At 48.8% G+C, this 21,939-nt stretch overlaps 1 protein-coding gene and 1 long non-coding RNA gene across 2 annotated transcripts; one reads left to right on the top strand and one right to left on the bottom strand.

Annotated features, from left to right (window-relative positions):
• Positions 1–290: 290 nt before the first annotated feature.
• Positions 291–4,017, top strand: LOC121065494. Its single transcript, XR_005817108.1, has 3 exons — positions 291–428; positions 1,259–1,443; positions 3,222–4,017. It is a non-coding gene; the product is annotated as an uncharacterized LOC121065494 (long non-coding RNA).
• A 12,668-nt stretch (positions 4,018–16,685) lies between these two features.
• LOC121066218 lies at positions 16,686–21,933 on the bottom strand. The gene is made up of 8 exons (XM_040549626.1): positions 21,913–21,933; positions 21,274–21,394; positions 20,595–20,768; positions 20,084–20,241; positions 19,643–19,765; positions 19,330–19,450; positions 18,748–18,811; positions 16,686–16,801 (listed from the first exon to the last, which is right to left on the bottom strand). Exons 2-8 carry the CDS (start codon positions 21,313–21,315, stop codon positions 16,701–16,703), a joined length of 783 nt encoding a protein of 260 aa, XP_040405560.1. The 5' UTR covers positions 21,316–21,394; positions 21,913–21,933; the 3' UTR covers positions 16,686–16,700.
• Positions 21,934–21,939: the final 6 nt, after the last annotated feature.

Below are 21,939 nucleotides of genomic sequence, written 5' to 3'. Positions count from 1 at the left end.
GCCTTTTTTTTTTTTTTCCTTTTTTTTTTTTTTTCTACAGCTGCCAGCTTATCTATGTCTTTTCACTTTTCTTGGCAACAAAATGCATTTCAAGCTTTTTCAGTCCAAAAGGTTACGCTAGAATGATTTTAACAATCTGCTTTGTTTACATTTGACATCTGTTAAAACAACATATCCCAAGTTGTTTCCACAAACTTTAATGTATGTTGACTTTTCTATCTGCAGCACTAGTTTACTTAACTCAACTTCTCCAGGTGATTTTAAATCTAAATTGTTTTTTCTATAGGTCTCTGTATGTCCCCACATTTTTGGCACAACTTACAAGTACAGATAGCTGACTGGGGGAGAAGGGGCTGCATAAGCTCCTGCTGCTGCCAAGAATTTGTACATCAGAGTGAACTGAAAAAAAGGCTTCTGCATAGACGACAGTAAGCATTGCAACAGTTATTGATCTACCTCAAAATTTTGTCTCCTCCCATCCCAGGAAATGCAAAGTGTTTTCCATACAGGATGTGTCTTGGCTCATTGATAGTATTTTATCATTGCAGTGATTGTTGTGCTGATCATCTGAGCAGGGATTTAATCTACTCAAATAATTAGCTCAGTTCTCAGCATCACTTCTGCTTCAGGCCATTGCACCTCAGACACTAGGAAGCACCTATATAAATATAAGAATATACATAAATCTTAAATATAAGCCTAATAAATATAAGAAAAAAATCTTTAAATTCCAAAATGTTTGTGTTATGCTGGTTATCCTACCTGCATGCATATACTCTTGTATACTAAAATTGTCCTGGTATCCTAGTATTACTCTCATATATCCTAGTGTCACTCTTGTATACCAAAGTAATCATGTTTCACACATATTTTTTAATGCTGATGGTGCTTTATGTTATTTCTGTAAGATGTGTGTGGAGAAATCCAAGATCCATTGCTTTAAATGTGTTGGACCAATCTAGTCTAGTGTGCATGTAGACTTAGATTTCAAAGGGAAAGGGCTTTGGGAGATTCAGGATGCAAGATGACATACTGTACTTCTTATGGTTGCTCTAGAACTTTATTCAGCTCACCAGGTTTTTCCATCTTCAAGTGTAAGATTTAGCATAGGATCAGGCAGAGTCATGATTTTTTCCTAAGACAAGTTTAGGCTGTGCTTTTCCCTGAATTTTCCACTTAGGCCTTTCCCAAAGGTGAGCCCTTCTGCTTCCAGTTCTCCCATGCAGCTCTGGTATATCAACTTCTGTGACTTCCTCAGCAGATGGAAGTACATCAGCAACAGGGGAAAAAAGGTCCTGTGATGTAGATGGCTTGCTTGAGCTTGTACACAACATATTCAGTGGAACAGGGGAAAGCACCGAAATATAAACTTCCAGACACCGCTGCAAGGAGCTGGCCTGCTACCACATTCTAAAACTCTTCTCCAAACACTCTTTGAACCCTGTAAGTAGTAGAATTCTTCTTACACATCCATTAACGTAGCTTTCAAGTTTGCTTTCTTCCAAGTCACTTTCTTATTTAAGTTACAAGTGCAAAAACAGTGGCTTGACACAATACTGTTTTTAGCAAGAAAAAGCCTCACACATGAGTAATAGGCAATACAGTCTCAGTGGAAGGGAAGACCTCTTTTTAATATTTTGTGGGGAGTTGCTGTTGGAAGAATACATTTCTTAAAACTGTTTTCTCTATTTAGGACAGGCTTTCATGGACAGCTACACTATTTTGCGTTGTCTTCAGAAGTTTTATTTAATTTCTTCCTTTGTGTGTGGAATGAATGAGATAGAGGCTCTATATTGGAAAAAAAAAAAAAAAGAGAGAGGAAAATATTTCATTTTTACCATCCCAGACTAAAGTATTTCTAAGTATGAATGCAGAGTAAGTAAAAATCTCGGGGAAGTTTGACGTCAGTTCCAGCCCATTCTTTACATACAGTATGACCTAGATTCTTAGTGGCAAAGGTAAATTTTGGAAGCAATAATTGTATTTTGTCCTCTGTCTCCACCTAGAGTCTGTTGGTGTTATTAATAAAATCATCCATCTCTTATTCCATTCTGATTACTTTCCTTTCCCCTACCTCCAGCACATAGCAGAAAATAAAATAAAATAAAATAAAATATATCTGCTTTTTGCATAGCACTGACTTTCTTCTCCTGGTAAAAGACATTCATTTTTAATAAACTGCAGTCATTTGGATTTTTGTGGCTAATATATGAATGTTCCTTCCTCCCTACTCTCCAGGAATTAACAGATCTACCTACTGAATTATTAGTGAACCTCTCGCACTGACATTAGCTAAGGTTAGACCACATTTGTCCTCAGATTCTTGCAGCTTCTAGTACCATGTTTCTTCGGTAATGCATGACTTTTTTGAGTCATACATCAGTAACTTGTATTTGTACTAGTCTAGTGGAAGAACTGGCATCAAATTATCTTCATGTCCTAGTACTTCTCCTTTTGATTCTTTGATCTACATGAAAGTTGTAATTGACATTTTTATTAAAATCTTAATGTAATAAAAATTTTAAGACAAACAAGATCAAAAATAAAAATATATAATAAAAAAATTGTAAATGGGCTCACATTTGAAAAGTTTTATGACAAGAAAGGTAAAAGCAAATTTGCATATCGGAGAGTCTCAAAATGCAGTGAAATTCATTCATTTTTAAAGTAAAGTCACTAAAAAATGAAAGGTGCAGTTCAAGTTATTCCAGAGGAAAGAAAGACAAGATAAATACCTAATAAATTATCACCATTTGTGATTCTCTTTGATGGATATTTAATATAAAATCCACTTCTTCTCACAGGAATCTAATTTACTTTATCTCTATAAAATTGCAATATTGGAACTAGTTTGCTATATTGGAAGTAAAGTAACTAAAATTAAGTAGTAGTCACTGTTTATTTTGTTTGTTTGTTCATTTTGTTTGTTTGTTCAAAAGTTCTCCTTTAGAAAAAAATATTCTCTCTTTTGCAAAAGCTTTTAATTATATTTGTCTTTTAGAAAAACAAAACCACCACCACCACCACCAACAAAATATTTTTTAAAAATACATCCACTCTATTACTTTTTATAGAATCATATTGGTTGTGGATAGTATGTCCTGTATGTTGGGGGAATGTCAACATTTAGAAAATTCAGAAAAATGTATCTCAACTTACAGAAAAAAACACCTCTGATGCATCAAATTCCCTAAAATGTGAACACTCTTTATTCTTCATAGGAATTTTTGGATGTTTTCCATAAAAGAGAGTCCATAACATAGATTCATCTTTGAGAGGACTTAAGGAAGAATTATGGTACTGAGGTTTTTTGTATTTTCTAATTGTATATTTGCCCTTTGTTTCAATATTCCGCTCTTTATACAAGCTCCACAATCAAGAATAAATATTTACGGTAGAATTTAGGTGGATGTCATAGCAATAAGCTGTATGTCTGCTCTCTGCTTTTCAATGAAATAATCATTATGTATTCCAGTTATGCCTTTTGGGGCTTGAAAAATGTACTCTAAAATTCACCTGTCAATGCTAGTTTATCATAATTGCTCTATATTTCCATTCTGCAGTTACTCATGTTCTCATAAGATCTGCTTTCAGGCATTTTTAAGCATTGTTATGAGATAAGTGAAAATTGAATTAAATTTTAAATGAAACGTGTTAACTTGGTATTACGGTAGAGGGCAATTACTGCACCTCTTTGGCAATGTGGCCCCAAAATAATCTTGCATATCTACAAAATGCATCAGAAATCTAAACTGTGGGAGTGAATGTGAAAAAAAAAATATCTAGGCAAATGAAATATTTACATGAAAAGATGTTGGAAATTATTGTGCTTAGCTCAGTCTGGGTAAATAAGAACTACAGAGAGAATAATTATGAATTTTATTCCTTAGTTATGTCTTAATCCAAACACAAATAACAATGGACTTAATAGCTCAACAAGTTTTTTGTTTGTTTGTTTGTTTTTGTTGTTGTTTTATTTTTTTTAATGGAGTGGTTGTCTTGCAGTCCAAAAGCCTAGGGGAGTTTTCATGGAAAAACTGACCAAAAAATCAAATCTAAAATTCTTTTGCTGGCTTTATAGATTCAGTACTGACCAAAACAGACTGGGATAATTAGATTGCCATACAAATGCTTGATTTTCTCAAAACCATTTGGCATGGTAGACAAATCTTCAGGAGGTTTTGATTTTATTTACTTTTTAATAAAAATGGTCTATTAATACCTTCATTGTTATGAGATTTTATTTTCCAGCTGAATGGATTTTACCTCTCCCCTCCCACACCCACCAATTTAATAGAATCATAGAATCATTATGGCTGGAAAAGACCATCAAGATCATCTTGTCCAAATATCACCCTACCACCAATGTTGCCCAGTAACCCATGTCCCTAAGCACCAGGTCCAACCATTCCTTGAACAACCTCAGGGATAGTGACTCCACCACTTCCCTGGGCAACCCGTTCCAATGCCTGACTGCTCTTTCTGAGAATAAATGTCTCCCAATTTCCAACCTAAACCTCCCCTGGCACAACTTGAGGCCATTCCCTCTAGTCTTATCACTAGTTATCTGCGAGAAGTGGCCAACACCGGAGAAAGTGTCAATCTGCCAGAGGGTAGGAAAGACCTTCAGAGGGACCTGGACAGGTTGGATCATTGGGCAGAGGCTAATGGGATGAAGTTCAACATGGCTAAGTGCCGGCTTCTGCACTTTGGCCACAACAACCCCACGCAATGCTACAGCCTTGGGGCAGAGTGGCTGGAAAGCTGTGCAGAGGAAAAGGATCTGGGGGTGCTGACTGATGCTTGCCTGAACATGAGCTGGCAGTGTGCCCAAGTGGCCATAGAAGGCCAACAGCATCCTGGCTTGTATCAGGAATAGTGTAGCCAGCAGGACTACGGAGGTGAACGTCCTCCTGTCCCTCTGGTGAGGCCGCACCTCAAGCACTGTGTTCAGTTTTGGGCCTCTCACTACAAGAAGGATATCGAGGCCCTGGTGTGTGTCCAGAGAAAGGCTACAAAGCTGGTGAAGGGCCTGGAACACAAATCCTATGAGGAGCAGCTGATAGAACTGGGGTTGTTTAGTCTGGAGAAGAGGATGTTCAAGGGAGACCTTATTGCTCTCTACAACTACCTGAAAGGAAGTTGTGTGGGGAGCTGGGGGTCGGTCTCTTCTCGCAGATAACTAGGTGCTTGGAAGTACTGTCTTCTGAGCAGCATGTGACTTTTTGTTTGTAAATTTGGTACTAGCTGAGCACAGAAAATAAAGGCAGAATGGACTTCGCAATTTTTCTGAAACAGTTCTTATAATAGACCTCACATTATAGATGAAATATAGAGCTTATTATTAAGCACTATTTACAAAGGTATTTGTAATCTACACAGAAAGAGAAAACCTAGAAACTTTACTGCTTTCAGAGGAGAGTTTGATTTTTTTTCTTTTTTGAAATGTTGGAAATCTGGGTCCCCAGTTTTTCTTCCACTCCCCTCTAGTCACTGAGCTTGCAGTTATATTTTAGATATGATCTAACCTCTAACATGACTCTGCAAGATCTCCTTTTTGCATTTTTCTTTTTTTTGTTTTAAAGAATATTATTATTCATAACATAGCAATGAAGTTCATATTAACAAGATGTAAACCTGGGTATCTTGGGAAGCCTCTTAGGTTTCGTAACACTGGCATTCTGCAGAGATTCTTTTTATGCTCCTTGAAGGACAAGCAAAAGAAGATTATGTTTTCATAGCAAACTGCAAGCTTCTGGAGCAGCCTTACTCAGGTTGGAAATCAGGAGAAATTTATTCTCAGAAAGAGTGGTTAGGTATTGGAAAAGGTTGCCCAGGGAGGTGGTGGTGTCACTGTTGCTGGAGGTGTTTAAGGAAAGTTTCGATGTGGTGCTTAGAGACGTGGTTTAGTGGGTGATACTGGTAGTGTGGGGATGGCTGGACTAGATGATCACAGAATCACAGAATCGTCTAGGTTGGAAGAGACCTCCAAGATCATCTAGTCCAACCTCTGTCCTATCACTAACAAGACCTCCACTAAACCATACCACTAAGGGCTACATCTAAACGTCTTTTAAAGACCTCCAGGGATGGCAACTCAACCACTTCCCTGGGCAGCCTATTCCAATGCCTAACAACCCTTTCAGTAAAGAAGTTCTTCCTAATATCCAACCTAAACCTCCCCTGGCACAACTTCAGCCCATTCCCCCTCGTCCTGTCACCAGGCACGTGGGAGAATAGACCAACCCCCACCTCTCTACAGCCTCCTTTAAGGTACCTATAGAGAGCGATGAGGTCTCCCCTGAGCCTCCTCTTCTCCAGGCTAAACAACCCCAGCTCCCTCAGCCGCTCCTCGTAAGACTTGTTCTCCAGACCCCTCACCAGCTTGGTCGCCCTCTCTGGACTCTCTCGAGCACCTCCATGTCCTTCTTGTAGCAAGGGGCCCCAAAACTGAACACAGTACTCGAGGTGCAGCCTCACCAGAGCCGAGTAAAGGGGGACAATCACCTCCCTAGACCTGCTGGCCACGCTGCTTCTTATACAAGCCAGGATGCTGTTGGCCTTCTTGGCCCACCTGAGCACACTGCTGGCTCATATTCAGCTGCCTATCAACCTGTATTCCCAGGTCCTTCTCGGCCAGGCAGCTTTCCAACCACTCATCTCCCAGCCTGTAGCGCTGCTTGGGGTTGTTGCGCCCCAGGTGCAGGACCCGGCACTTGGCCTTGTTGAACTTCATACAGTTGACCTCAGCCCATTGGTCCAGCCTATCCAGATCCTCCTGCAGAGCCTTCCTTCCCTCGAGCAGATCGACACACGCACCTAACTTGGTGTCATCTGCAAACTTACTGAGGGTGCACTCGATCCCCTCGTCCAGGTCATCGATAAAGATATTAAAGAGGACTGGCCCCAGCACTGAGCCCTGGGGGACTCCACTAGTAACCGGCCTCCAACTGGATTTGACACCATTCACCACAACTCTTTGGGCCCGGCCATCCAGCCAGTTTTTAACCCAACGAAGTGTATGCCAGTCCAAGCCACGAGCAGCCAGTTTCTTGAGGAGAATGTTATGGGAAATGGTGTCAAAAGCCTTACTGAAGTCAAGGTAGATCACATCCACAGCCTTCCCCTCATCCACCAAGCGCGTCACTTGGTCATAGAAGGAGATCAGGTTCCTCAAGCAGGACCTGCCTTTCATAAACCCATGCTGACTGGGCCTGATCGCCTGGTTGCCCTTCAAGTGCCGCGTGATGACATTCAAGATAATCTGCTCCATGAGCTTCCCTGGCACTGAGGTCAAACTAACAGGCCTATAGTTCCCCGGATCTACCCTCCGGCCCTTCTTGTAGATGGGCATCACATTTGCTAGCCGCCAGTCGACTGGGACCTCTCCTGATAGCCAGGACTGCCAATAAATGATGGAAAGCGGCTTGGCCAGCTCCTCCGCCAGTTCGCTCAGTACCCTCGGGTGGATCCCATCCAGCCCCATCGACTTGCGTACATCCAAGTGCTGTAGCAGGTCGCCAACCATTTCCTCGTGGATAGTGAGGGCCACATCCTGTTCCCAATCCCCTTCCACCAGCTCAGGGTACCGGGTATCCAGAGAACAACTGGTCTTCATGCTAAAGGCTGAGGCAAAGAAGGCATTGAGTACCTCAGCCTTTTCCTCATCTTTTGTAACTAAGTTTCCCCCCCGCATCCAGTAAAGGATGGAGATTCTCCTTAGTCCTCCTTTTTGTGTTGATGTATTTGTAAAAACGTTTTTTGTTATCTTTAACGGCAGTAGCCAGATTGAGCTCCAGATGAGCTTTGACCTTTCTAATTTTGTCCCTGCACAGCCTCACAACATCCTTATAGTCCTCTTGAGTAGCCCGCCCTCTTTTCCAAAGATTATAAACCCTCCTTTTTCTCCTAAGCTCAAGCCACAACTCTCTGTTCAGCCAGGCCGGTCTAGTTCCGCGCCGGCTCGTCTTTGGGCACGTGGGGACAGACCGCTCCTGAGCCATTAAGATTTCCTTCTTGAAGAGTGCCCAGCCTTCCTGGACTCCTCTGCCCTTCAGAACCCGCTCCCAAGGGACTCTGCCAACCAGCGTCCTGAGCAGCTCAAAGTCAGCCCTCCGGAAGTCCAAGACAGCGGTTTTACTGGTCCCCTTCCTGACTTCGCCAAGAATAGAGAACTCTACCATTTCGTGGTCACTCTGCCCAAGACAGCTCCCGACCACCACATCTCCCACCAGTCCGTCACTGTTTGTGAACAGAAGGTCTAGCGGGGCACCTCCCCTAGTAGGCTCTCTAACCAGCTGCGTCGGGAAGCTATCTTCCACGCTCTCCAGAAACCTCTTAGACTGCTTCTCTGGGCTGTGTTGTGCTTCCAGGATATGTCTGGGAAGTTGAAGTCCCCCACGAGAACAAGCGCTGGCGATTTCGCGGCTTCTGCCAGCTGCCTGTAGAACTCCTCATCCGTCTCCTCATCCTGGTTTGGCGGTCTATAACAGACCCCCACCAGGATGGTTGCCTTGTTGGCCTTCCCTCTGATCCTAACCCAAAGAGACTCAACCTTATTCCCAGCCTCAAGTTCCTCAACATCAAAAGACTCTCTAATATAGAGAGCCACACCACCACCCCTCCTGTGCTGCCTGTCCCTTCTGAAGAGCCTATAGCCAGACATTGGAGCACTCCAGTCATGAGAGTGGTCCCACCACGTTTCCGTGATGGCAACCAAGTCATAGCCTTCCTGCTGCACGATGGCTTCCAGCTCCTCTTGTTTGTTACCCATGCTGCGTGCATTAGTGTAGATGCACTTCAGTTGGGCCATTGCCTTCTTCCCCGGCTTTGCCATTGTTCCCCCTGGTACAGCTCCAACAAGCCTAACTTCAGCCCCATCCCCCTTCTTGCCTAGTTTAAAGCCCTCTCAATGAGCCCTGCCAGCTCCTGGGCTAGGATCCGTTTTCCCCTTAGAGATAGGGACCTGTCTGCGGTCACCAGGCCGGGTGCCGAGTAAAGCGCCCCATGGTCAAAAAACCCAAAATTTCTGTGTTGGCACCAGCCTCTGAGCCACGTGTTAATCAGGTGGGCTTTCCGTGTCCTCTCGGTACCCCTCCCTGCCGCTGCAGGGATTGATGAAAACACCACCTGTACTCCCGCTCCATCCACTAACCGTCCCAGTCCCCTAAAGTCCTGTTTGATAGCCTTCAGGCTTCTCTCTTCAATATCATCACTGCCAGCCTGGACTGTCAAAATTGAGTAGTAGTCAGAGGGGCGAACCAGGTTGGGAAGCTTTCTGGCAACATCCCTGACCCTGGCCCCAGGGAGGCAGCAGACTTCCCTACGTTTAGGGTCAGGTCAACAACAGGGCCCTCTGTTCCCCTGAGAAGGGAGTCGCCTACAACGATCACCCTTCTGTCTTTCTTGGTGGAGGCAGTCTTGAGGCGTGGAGTCGGCTTCCTCGCCCTAGGCATCCTCCTGGGTAGACTTTCTACCTCGTCCTCACCCACCGGTCTCTCAAGCTCCAGGGCCTCAAATCTGTTATGTAAGGGCACCTGGGAAGGTGGGGCCGGTAGGGGGGGGCGTTGCCTGCGAGGTCGAGCAGGGACCTGTCTCCATTCCTCCTCAACTCCTAGGTTGCCTCCCTCTGTCCGACAGCGACAGGGCAGGGGGTCCACCCCCATTTAGGGTGTCTCACCCCGGTACCTCTCCTTCAGGCCCTGCAGGGAGTCGCTCCACCAGTCTATCTCCCGCTCACACTCCCTGATAGCCCTCAACCTATCCACCTCCTCTTTGAGTTCTGCCACCAGGCGGACCAGGTCATCCACCTGCTAGCACCTCACACACACGGTGCCTCTGCCTCCCTCAGATGGCAGCAACAGGCTCAGACACTCCCTGCACCCAGAGTTAATTTAAAAGAAAGAATTTTCATCTGGGGATCTAATGCCTAAAGATTACTTTCAGAACCTGAAGCTTAGAAGTAAAAAGGTGAGAGTATCCTGGTTTTGGTTGGCATAATTTTATTCCTAGTAGCTGGTATAGTGCTGTGTTTTAGATTTAAGGTGAGAATAATTATGATAACACACCAATGTTTTAGTTGTTGCTGAGCAGTGCTTACACTAAGCCAAGGACTTTTCAGCATCTTGCACTGTCCTGCAAGCTGGCAAGCTGTGGGTGCACCGGGAGCTGGGAGGGGACAGAGCCAGGACAGCAGACCCAAACTGGCCAAACGGATATTCCAAACCACCTGATGTCATGCCGAACAATAAAACCGGGGGAGGGATTGGCTGGGGGAGGATGCCGCTTTTGGGGTCTGGCTGGGCATTGGTCAGTGGGTGGTGAGCAGTTACATTGTGCATCACTTGCTGTTTTAAATTCTTTTGACAATGATGATGGTTATTGTTATTATTATTATTCCTTCCTTTTCTGTCCTAATTACACTGTCTTTATCTCAAGCCATGAGATGTTTCTTCATTTGTTTTGTTTTGCTTTGTTTTCCTTTTCATTTCGCTCCCCATTCCACTGTGGGGCTGAGGGAGTGAGGACATTGCTGTGTGGTGCTTAGCTGCCAGACAAGTTAAACCACAACTACAAGTATTGCTGTTTTATGCTTCCCCCAAGTTATTATTTAGATTGAATTCTAAGTTATTATTTAGATTTAATTCAGCCCAGCAGGGGCTGCAGTACACCTCAGGCTGCCCCAAAGAGGGCTCCTTGCCCTTCAGGTGCAGCTCTCCAGGTGTGACCCACTCCCAAGGCCAACCTGGCAGTGAACTGTCATGCCAGCAAGGACATGGTGCTGTGCTCCATGGGACTCTAGGAGGCTCGGGACAGGCCCTGGTGTCTCCCCAGCAGGGAGCAGCTTCCCCATGTCCCCTGTGTATTGACTGGTGTCAGCAAAAATACGCTCAAAAAAGGAGGAATATATCAGAGAGCTCAGAACACAGTGGTCTCACATAAGATGTCCCAAAGGCAAAGCTACCTGTTAAAAGGATGTTACGGTTTGGCAAAGAAGTGGGGAACATACGTAGCCTGCTTCCTCGTGGCATTCTTGGGTGGTGTGGTGGTTTTACTTGTGTGGGCAGCCAAGTTCCACCTCAGTCACTCTCTCACTCCGCCTCCTCAAAGGGAAAGGGAGAGAAAATATGATGCAAAGGGCTCCAGGGTTGAAATAAGGAGGGGGAGATTGCTCAACAACTATTGTGATGGGCAAAACAGAGTCAGAGTAGGGAGATATCAAGTTTTATTGCCTATTACTAACAAGCCACAGAAGTGAGAAACAAAGGAAAGAAAACAAAAACGCTTCCACCCATCCACCCTCTTCCACCTCCTCCCCACGAGCGGTGCAGGGGAACGGGGGTATGGGGGTTGTGGTCATTCTATAGTACTTTGTCTCTGACGCTCCTTATCAGTCACTCTATTCCCCTGCTCCAATGTGGGGTCAGTCCCACAGGATGCAGTCCTTCCCGAACTGATCCTGTGTGGGCTTCCCACAGGCAGCAGCTCTTCAAGAACTGCTCCAGATATGGCTCCGTACCACGGGGTCCATCCATCAGGAAGACACTGCTCCAACCTGGGTCCCCTACAAGCAGCACATCCCCCCAGACTCCCTGATCCTGTGTGGGCCCCTCTCCACCAGCTGCAGCTCCGGCCCGGAATCTGCTCCAGTGGGGGTCCTCCAAAGGCCGCAGCCTGCAGGGGGGGCACCTTCTGGAGTCTTCTCAAAGAAGCTACCCCTACAGCCCCCTGCTAACAAAATCTTGCCATGGATAGCCACTACATGTGGTTTTGAGGGTGCTCAAGAGAGCTGTATTTGCTGTCATTTCTCTGTCGTGTGTTCTTTGACTGAAGTGAATGGGGCATATTCAACCTCAGTCAGCACTTTCTACTTTTGCCACTGCTCTTTTCAAGTAAACAGTTTTGCAGAAGTACTACTGTTTTGGTCTGCTTGAGGCAGTGACGAGTGGCAGGAAATTTGCCATTTCTTTGGGGCAAAAACTATTTCATCAGAGCGTTTGATATGCTGCGGATGTTGTGGTAATAAAACTCTCATAAGGAATGATTCTCTCAATAAAAATAGGTGTATCTTCTATGTTTAAGAATCTACCCTATCTTCTGCAGTTGCATACAATTGTCCTTCGGTAGTGTATCTCCCCCAGTCTTTTACTTCTAGTCATGGAAGTGGACAGAGGAGCTTTAACACGTGAGTATATGCAGGTATATGTGCAGCTTCCCCACGTCACACCTCCCAGCACAGCGACGCTGCACAGCCCACAGACCCCTCCAGCTCTTCCAGCCAGCCAAGAGCTCAGGGTGGGCAGTGCCCACTGCCAGGCAAGGAGCAACCCTCAGGACTGGCAACTTCTGCCTGGGGTGCCATAGGGAACACAGGGGCCGGGTCAGGAAAAAAGCCCCGGACCCCGGCTGCCAAGTCGGTCCCTCAGCCCTTTGGCATGGTCAAGGTGGCCCTTTCCTGCAGACACCAGGCCTTCCCAGCCACCCCCACTGGCCTCAGGGGGTCCACACCAGTTTTCAGAGATGTCATTGACCCTGACAACCCTCGTGAAATTGGGCCTGAAGGCCTTACCAGAATTTAAGAGCTTCTCAGTTGTTGGAGGCATGCAAGGCCCTGAGAAGTATTTTGCCATCTCAGTTCCACCCCTGCTGTGGCCTCTCTCGCCACCTTCTCCTCCTCACTGCAGAGCAGCTCCTCCAAAGCAGAGCAGTGGCAAGAGCAACTCCCTGGAGAGTGCCTGGAGTCCCCTCGGCCTCTCAGGGACAAGTGGGAGGACGTGCGGCGGCCCCTGGTTAAAAGGTGGCAGTCACCATTGTGAGGTGGGACTGTTGCACTGTGACCCCAGACCGTGTCACAGAGGGGCTGCAGCGCCCCTGCCCAGGCGCTGCCCAGGGGGGACCCTGTAGCAGGTAGGGGCTGCAGGGGGCATTTGGGGGAGCTGCCCCACCTCACTGTCTCCTGACCATGAGGGCTTTCCCCAGGCCATAACTGCTCACGGGCTGTAACTGCTGGTGGGTTTCTTTCCCCAAAACCAAAAACCAGAAAGCAAACTAGACCAACACACAGACCTGACAAAAGAGACATGGAGACAACGAGAAGAAAGAAGCCTCCCAGGCACACTAATTGACAGCCTATGGAGAAACTACAGGCACCACAGGTGGAGCTCTGCTTTCTGTCCTACAGCCATTAAGGCTGCCTGGGCCAAGGAAGCCCCACCTGATGAACATCTCACCTTTCGAGCACAGACATTGCCTGGTTCAGCCATGGATCTGCTAGCAACGTTAAGGGGGATGTTGTGGAAGGGGCCACCTCTCTTTTCAGCTGCTCACTGTGACAGTGCCAGGGAGCCCAAGGAGCCCCTCAGCTGGGACGTGCAGGATGAGCAGTGCCACTACCAGCACCGCGGCAGCCCCTCTGCAGCCAGAGCCTTTCCGGACCATCGGGGAAGTGCCTTGCTGCTGCCTGCAGGGGTCCGGGTCCCGCTGCAGCTGCAGCCACTGCCACTGCTGGCCTGGAGCACCCGCAGAGCCCAGGCAGGGTGTGGGTGCCCAGCAGCCAGCAGCTTTGGGGTGCCTTCCCTCCTGTTGCACAGCCCGCTCTCAAGCCTGCTGCTGAGAGCATTGTCCTGACCCAGGTGTCTGGAGAGGAGCGTTTGGAGGTCTGCTCATCTCCCCTGTGCTCCTCCCGGTCTTTCTGACAAGGAGGTGTGGAACAAAAGGCCCCTCAGGGACAAGTGGGAGTGAAACTATCTACCTGACTGAAAAAGCTGCTCCCGCGGCACAGCATGGTGCCTGCACAGCTCTGGGTACCCCTGGCAGTGCTGGCCTGGGCACCCCAGAGCACCCTGGCTTTGCAAGCCTCCGGACAGTTTTGACCTGCGAGGGGACTGGTGCCCAGAGCTGCCCCAGGCAAAAGCCTGCTTCTCTTCCTCTTCCTCCTGCTCCCTGCAGAGTCCCTTCCAAGCAGGGATTTGCAGCCGCAGCAGGGCATGCGGCCAGGGACCAGCCAGCAGCGGGAAGTGTGCTGGCCACCAAGAGCAGAGCTGCAGGCGAGCAGGTACAGCTTTGGCCTTGGGAGAGAGCTGCCCTGGGAGCCGGACTGACAGTCAAGCCCTCCCTCCCGTGCTGGCCTTTCCCTGCTCCACCAAAGTTCATCCGCTGCAAAGTGCAGGGTGGACAGCCACCAAGGAAAGACCCAGAGCGCTTTGGAAACAAAGCTTTATTGAACAGAATGAAGTGCCGCCATTAGCAGCCTGGATGGCCTCGTGGTCTGTGGTTTGTAGTCATGGAAATAAAAGAGCTTTACTATGGGATTATATCCAAGAAGTGGTCTTTTTAATCTAACTTACAACTCAGTGGTTTAGCATTTTCATGGGGCTGTGATGCTAAAAATGTTGCCGTGGACTGCAGAGAATCGCATTTTGACATTTTTTCCCTGGATGATCAGCACGGCAATGTCCCTCCAAAGGAAGGCAACGTTCTGCATGTCCTCTGTGCAGGCACAGAAGAGATGTGTGGTCCTTTCCATGCAAAGCCGCACTGCGCTCTCAGAGACACGGATTCCCGAGGCGATCTGAGCATCCGGCAGTTGCTCCAAATGGCGGTGGCCTGGAAAACAAGGGAAGAGGAACTTGTGCTCTTAGAGAGCTGCTGTGCTGGCTGAAATCAGAGATCAGAATTGGCAGGAAGAAGATCCATAACTGCAGGATGAGGCATGCAAAAAGGTGCCAGTCTATGGCAGCCATGTCCACACGCAGTGTGCTCCTAATCATGAAAAAGAAAGCACCCAACCACAGACCCAAGCTCCTGGTGCCACACAGGGTCATCGGCCAGCTGTGCCAATGGAAGCAGCAACTGGAAATCACAGTCTTGTGGTCAGTGGTCAAGAGCTTTAACATGGGAATATATCCAAGGAGTAGTCTATTTTCTCTACCTTACAACTTAGTGCTTTAGGTTTTTCATGGGGCTGTGATGTCTCATAACGGTTGTCATGAAGTAAGCTTCATGCTCTTCCAATTACATTTTAAAATAGAGAACAGTTACAGTGAGCTTCACTTACAGTCAGGAATGGCACACTGGAAGGACACATGCACTGCTCTGGATAATCCTGGAGAGCTTGACAGAAGCCAGATTGTTCGCTGACCTTGCTGAATATTCCTTGTCTTTTTCCCAAGGAAAAGTTCTCTTGAGTGGCAGTGACATCTGGGACATTTGCTCACAAAAGATTATCTCAAAGGAAAGGAAATGTATGGTATCCCAGTCCTCCGTATCAGTCAAACTGGTCTTTCCATCTTCCAGGTCACAAGACTCAAGTATGTCACTGCCCTAAACACAATCACTCAGGCTAGCAGATTTCAAGAAGCAATGGGAAATGCAAGACGTGATTTTTCACATCTTCCTGCAGTTTGGCTTTGCCTAAAGCTTTCCGCACTTTCCCTACAAGTGTGACCTAAAATCAGTATTTCATTGGTCACTAACTTGGAGTTGCTGCTGAGCTTTCTGCACTGCTGCTAGAGTTTTTGGTACTGCTGTGCAAAAGCAACATTGCTCATGTTGTATCTTACTCAGCTGCTGTAGTGCACTTATTCACACAGAATCACAGAATCACAGAATATTAGGGATTGGAAGGTACCTTGAAAGATCATCTAGTCCAGTCCCCCTGCCGGAGCAGGAACACCTAAATCATGTCACACAGGAACACGTCCAGGCGGGTTTAGAAAGTCTCCAGAGAAGGAGACTCTACAACGCCCCGGGCAGCCTGTTCAAGTGTTCTGTCACCCTCACCGTAAAAACGTTTTGTCTCGTATTTAAGCAGAACCTCCTATACTCCAGCTTGCACCCATTGCCCCTTGTCCTATCATTGGATGTCACCGAGAAGAGCCTGGCTCCGTCCTCCTGGCATTCGCCCTTTACATATTTATAAACATTAATAAGGTCACCCCTCAGTCTCCTCTTCTCCAAGCTAAAGAGACCCATCTCCCTCAGCCTTTCCTCGTAAGGAAGACGCTCCACTCCCTTAATCATCCTTGTGGCTCTGTGCTGGACCCTCTCAAGCAGTTCACACAGATTACATAGGTTGCCTCTTTCTTCAGTTTCATTTAAATATCAGCATTACTGGAAGCGATCTGGTAACTAAATATCTAGCAATCATTTTCAAGAAGTATTCCAGAAGATTGTGAAGACAGGCTAATATCCAATTGCCTGACAAGACTCTTAAAGACATGATCTCCACGTTGATTGATACTTCTCCTCCTGATCATTCCAGGCCAGTAGAATGCCTTGGTTCCGCAGCAGCTGGGAGAAAGAAGACAGCTTGCCTAGAATCCTTTCTCTTCTTTATGTACTTTTGATTCCAGAACTGCTCAGAGTTAGTTCTAAAGGAGACGGATTTTTTTGCTCAGTCAGCTGACATCCATCGCTTAGGTTTGCTTTGCTAACCTCGGTCAAGGACACCTTTGTCAGGCAACGAAGAGCTTTATAGTTTTCCCAGGTTTATCAATGGTGATTTCCTCTCTCCTTTCTCCATTAAGCAAAAAACAATTAATTTCTTCAATAATTTAAACAACAGCAACGTCTTTTCCTCCTCTTCCTCTTCCCCTTCCTCTTCCCCTTCCTCTTCCGCTTCCTCACCAAAGCTCACCTGCTGCAAAGTGCAGAATGGACAGCCACCAAGGAAAGACCCAGAGAACTTTGGAGACAGGGCTTTATTGAATGGAAGGAGGTGTTGGCATTAATAGCCTGGATGGGCAACGCTGGTCCCATTCGTGCTGCAGGGAGGGCCCTTGCTGGATGTCTCCATCTGGACCTGGCATGCGGCCAGGGACCAGCCAGCAGCGGGAAGTGTGCTGGCCACCAAGAGCAGAGCTGCAGGCGAGCAGGTACAGCTTTGGCCTTGGGAGAGAGCTGCCCTGGGAGCCGGACTGACAGTCAAGCCCTCCCTCCCGTGCTGGCCTTTCCCTGCTCCAGCAAAGCTCATCCACTGCAAAGTGCAGAATGGACAGCCACCAAGGAAAGACCCAGAGAACTTTGGAGACAGGGCTTTATTGAATGGAAGGAGGTGTTGCCCTGGATGGGCAACCCTGGTCCCATTCGTGCTGCATTCCTAAAGGTACTCCAAATCTCAGAATTATCTCTTTTAACAAAGCTTTTACCATTTCTTTTGCCTTATTGGTATGACATGAACAGGCCTCAGACCAACCTGTATATGTGTCCATAAGGAATAACAAATAATTTAGCTATCTTTCCTTGGTAATTTGGTGAAGTCTATCTGCCAATATTCTCCACGTGCCTGCCCTACAGTAGTTTTTCCAAACTGAATTTTATTTAATCTCTTTGGATTATTCCTACAGCATATTTCACATCTTTCTGTGACTGACCTAATAGTCTCTACCATATTCCTGCTAATAACTGACTTCTGCAAATGCTTTAGCAAATTTTCTTTTCCACAGTGCACAGCATTATGCTCTTCCTTCACTAGACTATTCATAAGGGAACAGGGTACCACTCCAAAACCTGAAGTTGTAAGTGCCCATCCATTCTCCCAGTCCTCAACTTTTAAGGTTTCAATTAATCTTAAATTAACTTCCTGACTGAAAATACGTCCCCACCATAAGCTTTCCTCCCTGTTTCCGCAGGCATAGTTCCTGCCTTGGATGTCACTGTCCCCACCCCATCATGATGCCTGCACAGCTCTGGGTACCCCTGGCAGTGCTGGCCTGGGCACACTGGAGTGCCTTTGCTTTGCAAGCCTCTGGACAATTTTGACCTCCAAGGGGACTGATGCCAGGAACTGCCCCAGGCAAAAGCCCGCTCCTCTTCCTCTTCCTCTTCCTCTTCCCCCTCTTCCTCTTCCTCTTCCTCTTCCTCCCTCCTCCTCCTCCTCCTCCTCCTCCTCCTGCTCCTCCTCCACCTCCTCCTCCTCCTCCTCCTCCTCCTCCTCCTCCTCCTCCTCCTCCTCCTCCTCCTCCTCCTCCTCCTCCTCCTCCTCCTAATCCTCCTTCTAATCCTCTTCCTAATCCTCCTCCTCCTCGTCCCGTTCCCCTTCCCCTTCCCGTTCCCATTCCCATTCCCGTTGCCCTTCCTCTTCCTCTTCCTCTTCCCCTTCCCCTTCCCGTTCCCCTTCCTCTTCCCCTTCCCCTTCCTTGCCCTTCCCCTTCCCCTTCCCCTTCCCCTCTTCCCTTCCCTTCCCATTCCCATTCCCCTTTCCGTTCCCATTGCCATTCCCGTTCCCCGTCCTCTTCCCGCTCCTGTTTCCCTTTCCCCTTCCCCTCCCTTCCCCTTCCCCTTCCCCTTCCCTTCCCTTCCCCTTCCCCTTCCCCTTCCCCTCCCTTCCCCTTCCCCTTCCCTCCTTCCCCTCCTTCCCCTTCCCCTCCTCTTCCTTTTCCCTGCACAGTCCCTTCCTAATCAGGGATGTGCAGCCAAAGCAGGTCATGGAGCCAAGGACCAGCCAGCAGCAAGAAGTGTGCTTGCTACCAACAGCAGAGCTGCAAGTGAGCAGGTACAGCTTTGGCCTTGGGAGAGAGCTGCCCTGGGAGCCGGACTGACAGTCAAGCCCTCCCTCCCGTGCTGGCCTTTCCCTGCTCCACCAAAGCTCATCCACTGCAAAGTGCAGAATGGACAGCCACCAAGGAAAGACCCAGAGAACTTTGGAGACAGGGCTTTATTGAATGGAAGGAGGTGTTGCCCTGGATGGGCAACGCTGGTGCCATTTGTGCTGCAGGGAGGGCCCTTGCTGGATGTCTCCATCTGGACCCTTCTGTGTGCCGGACGGCCTCTCCGGTCCCTTGCTGACATGCATTGGCACTACTCTTCGCACCTGCGCAGATCAACACAAACCTCTGTAGTTTTGCATACACAGAGACATGCAGAGCAACACTGCAAGTCTGTTCAGGACAGAAATGAGGGGATCTGACGCTGGCTGGAGACAGCAGGCCCACAGTCCCTGTGATGCAGTCCCACCCCTGTGTCCAATCCCATTCCTGAATACTGTTTTGTGGTGCTAATAGGCCCGGCGCTGAGCCAGGCAGGGGCTGGGACCTCAGGCTGAGCAAGTATTAACCCCGAGGGCAACGCTTCTGGGGGTCCGTATTCTGGGACGGGAAGGATGGACTCTGGCTTGAGAAGGGAGAGCCAAACACGGGATGAACACGGCTGCTGACCCTTCAGTTTGCAGCTGCCTGAGTCCCACTGTGAAATGTTCTCCCCAGTGCCCCGTGGCTGGAAGGGGCGTCTGTTCTGAGGCCTCCAGCTCCAGAGCTGGCTGCTCTCCATGGCATGAGGACCATCAGGAAAATGCTTTCCTGCACAGTCGCTACAGGAGCCCAGGGCACTTACCCGTCTTGACTTGCTCTGCCTTGGCCCAGCAGGGGGTGCAGGCTGGTGACCCACTTGCCAAAGCTGTTGGAAGCTCTGTGCCTCTTTTGCCGACCGACTCCACCGCAGCACTGCCAGCTCACTGCAAGCACACAGCGGGACGAGGTGGTGTGAGCACTTGGAGAGTGCTCCCAGACAGGGCTCCCGAGCAGGCCGCCTGCTGGGGCTGCAGAAGGCCGGTGCCAGGAAAAACCCCTCTTTCCAGCAGGGCTGGGGGAGTGGAAGGAAGGGCACTGCAAGGGAGGAAATACTGCCCGCGTCCGGGGAAATTTACCACTTGAGCTGCTCCTGCAGATCCCTCTCCGCATCTCTCTCTCCCCTTCGCTTACGGGCCACCTGCCCCATGATGCACGTCACCACCTCCCTTAGGGTCCCATGTGTCCGTGGAGAAAGACTCCTGCAGCAGTAAGGACAAAGTCTCTCTCACTGTTCAGCTGCAACACTCCTGTCTCTTCCCTCAACCAGCCACCCTTTCCCCGCAAGGCCCCATTCGGCCCCACAGCCCCTTCGATGCAGGAGGAGTTTCAAGCGTGGGCTGCTCTGGGCTGCGGAGAGGCCCCTGGCATTGGGCTCTAAGCCAGCTCAGACCCCTGGCCTTCGACTTCCCAGGGCTCTGTAAGCCACCCCATGGCTCAGGGGCTGGCTTCCTCGACCCACAGGTGCCTCAGCACCACTCCACTACCCCAGGCCTTGGCTGCAGCTGCTGCACGCTTACCGCCTAGGGGGCACAGGGCTGTCCTGCTGAGTTCTGGGTGGCTCTTCTCCGTCCTCGTCCCACTCCCCCATCATCCTCTCCATGAGGTCGGGGCTGGACTGCCCCAAGTCGCTCTCAGACAGAGTGCTGGGAGTTCCCTCCTCAGAGGAACAGGATTCCTGCACAGGAATTACTCTCATTACAACAGCCCCGCAGCGCTGGGCTGATGCTTCCCAGCATGCAGCCCCCTCCCACCCTCCCAGACAACCTCCAGACCACTTCTGGCAGGGACCCCAGGGGGACTGGGAAAACAACCAGCACAAGGCCATCAGTGCGCTCCCAGGGTCATGTCCCAGCACTACCGGGGTTTTGCTAAAAACTCCCTGTTGGTCTCTCTTGCTCAGCAAAGGCAGCAGCCCCCCACCCTGCAGTGCTGCAGCAATAGTGCTACTATGGCTTGGGTGCTAGAAGCACCTTGCAATCTCAGATCCTCGGTGGGAAAGTGCTCCTTTAGTGCACAAATTCAAAGTACCTCGGTTGTTGGCATCTCCACTTCTCTCTTGACTTTTGCTTTGGTTACGGCTGGGCTTCGCTGCTTGGGTTGTTTCTTTTTCTCCTCCTGCAGCAATTTGTTCTTATTTTCCTCCTCAGCCAAGAAATTCTGAATGTGTTTTGGAAGCGTCTCCTTAATCTTCAAGCACTTATTCTAGAGGGTGACCAAAATGCAACCACAGGCAGTTAGTAACGCTGTGGAGGGAGGGCTGGGGTGTCTCCCCCCCTTCCTGCACTCCCTTCCACCCTCACTCAGTCTTCTGCCCTTCTGTCAGCTCAGGGTTGCTCCCATGCTCCTGCAGGCTCAACCGAAGAGTCACCTGAAGAGCGCTTCTGGAATGTCTGGGCAAGCTAAGTGACCACGGGGCTAGAAGCAACCTGACAGCTGCCTATCCCACCCAGGCAAGCCATGCAGTGACGCTGCCATCAGAAGCATCCCCGGGTAAGCTCTTGGGTGTGTTTCAGGAAGCTAATGGGGATGAAAAGCATCTTCTCAAATGACACAGTAAAGGGCTTCTCTTCAATGAAGCACCCAAAGAAACAACTCAGTGGTCATATGAAGGCACAAGTCAAGAATGTTCTGTGAACCAGTGTCCATCGAGCGACGCTATTCTACAGCTCAGTAAGACACACTCTCTGCAGCAGTCCATGCCACGTACCTCTTTCCTCTGCTCAATAGCTTTGGCAATAAAGTCTACCATCCTGGGAGTCACCTGAGGAATTACTTTCTCTTCCTCTTCCTTTTCCTTCAGAGAACTCCTCTGGATGGCCGGAAGCTTCCTGCAAAGACACAACGGGGCAAGGTGACCAGAGTGTGGGAGGAGCTGGTTTCGCATCATCCGCTTCCAACTGGTGCATCTGCTTCCGCTGCAAAAGGCTGCAGAGGCCCTGAATGCTTGATCTGGTCTCTGTCACGTCTCTCCGAGAGCTGGAAACAGCCCGGGTGGTTGAGCGCAGCCCGAACCAACACTCGATAGTGTCCAAAAGATGCTAGGAGAACACCTGCACTCCTCCACCATCGCTCCTGGGGAAGTCTCTTCAGACTCGAGACACTGTGCTCATTGCAGTCTGAGGGAAAGCAAGAAAGACCTCCCAGTCCTGCAAGGAGCCGTTGCCATTAGTTACCCAGCTAAGAAGTGATGCTGCAAGATGCTTGCCATGCAGCAAGAAATCGCAAGGTAGTGGGAGATGGGATAGCTGCACTTTGAGTTCGTACAGCTTCTGCGTCCAGGAGAAACTGCACTCCTACAGAGACAAGAGCAGGGCAGCAGCCTCATTTGTCTCTCCAGGAGTCTCACCTGGCACGACGCTCTGTCTGCTCAGCT

Source organism: Cygnus olor, chromosome 2, assembly GCF_009769625.2.
Source record: "Cygnus olor isolate bCygOlo1 chromosome 2, bCygOlo1.pri.v2, whole genome shotgun sequence".
NCBI classification, from domain to species: Eukaryota; Metazoa; Chordata; class Aves; order Anseriformes; family Anatidae; genus Cygnus; species Cygnus olor.
This window is presented reverse-complemented; position numbering and strand designations above follow the sequence as displayed.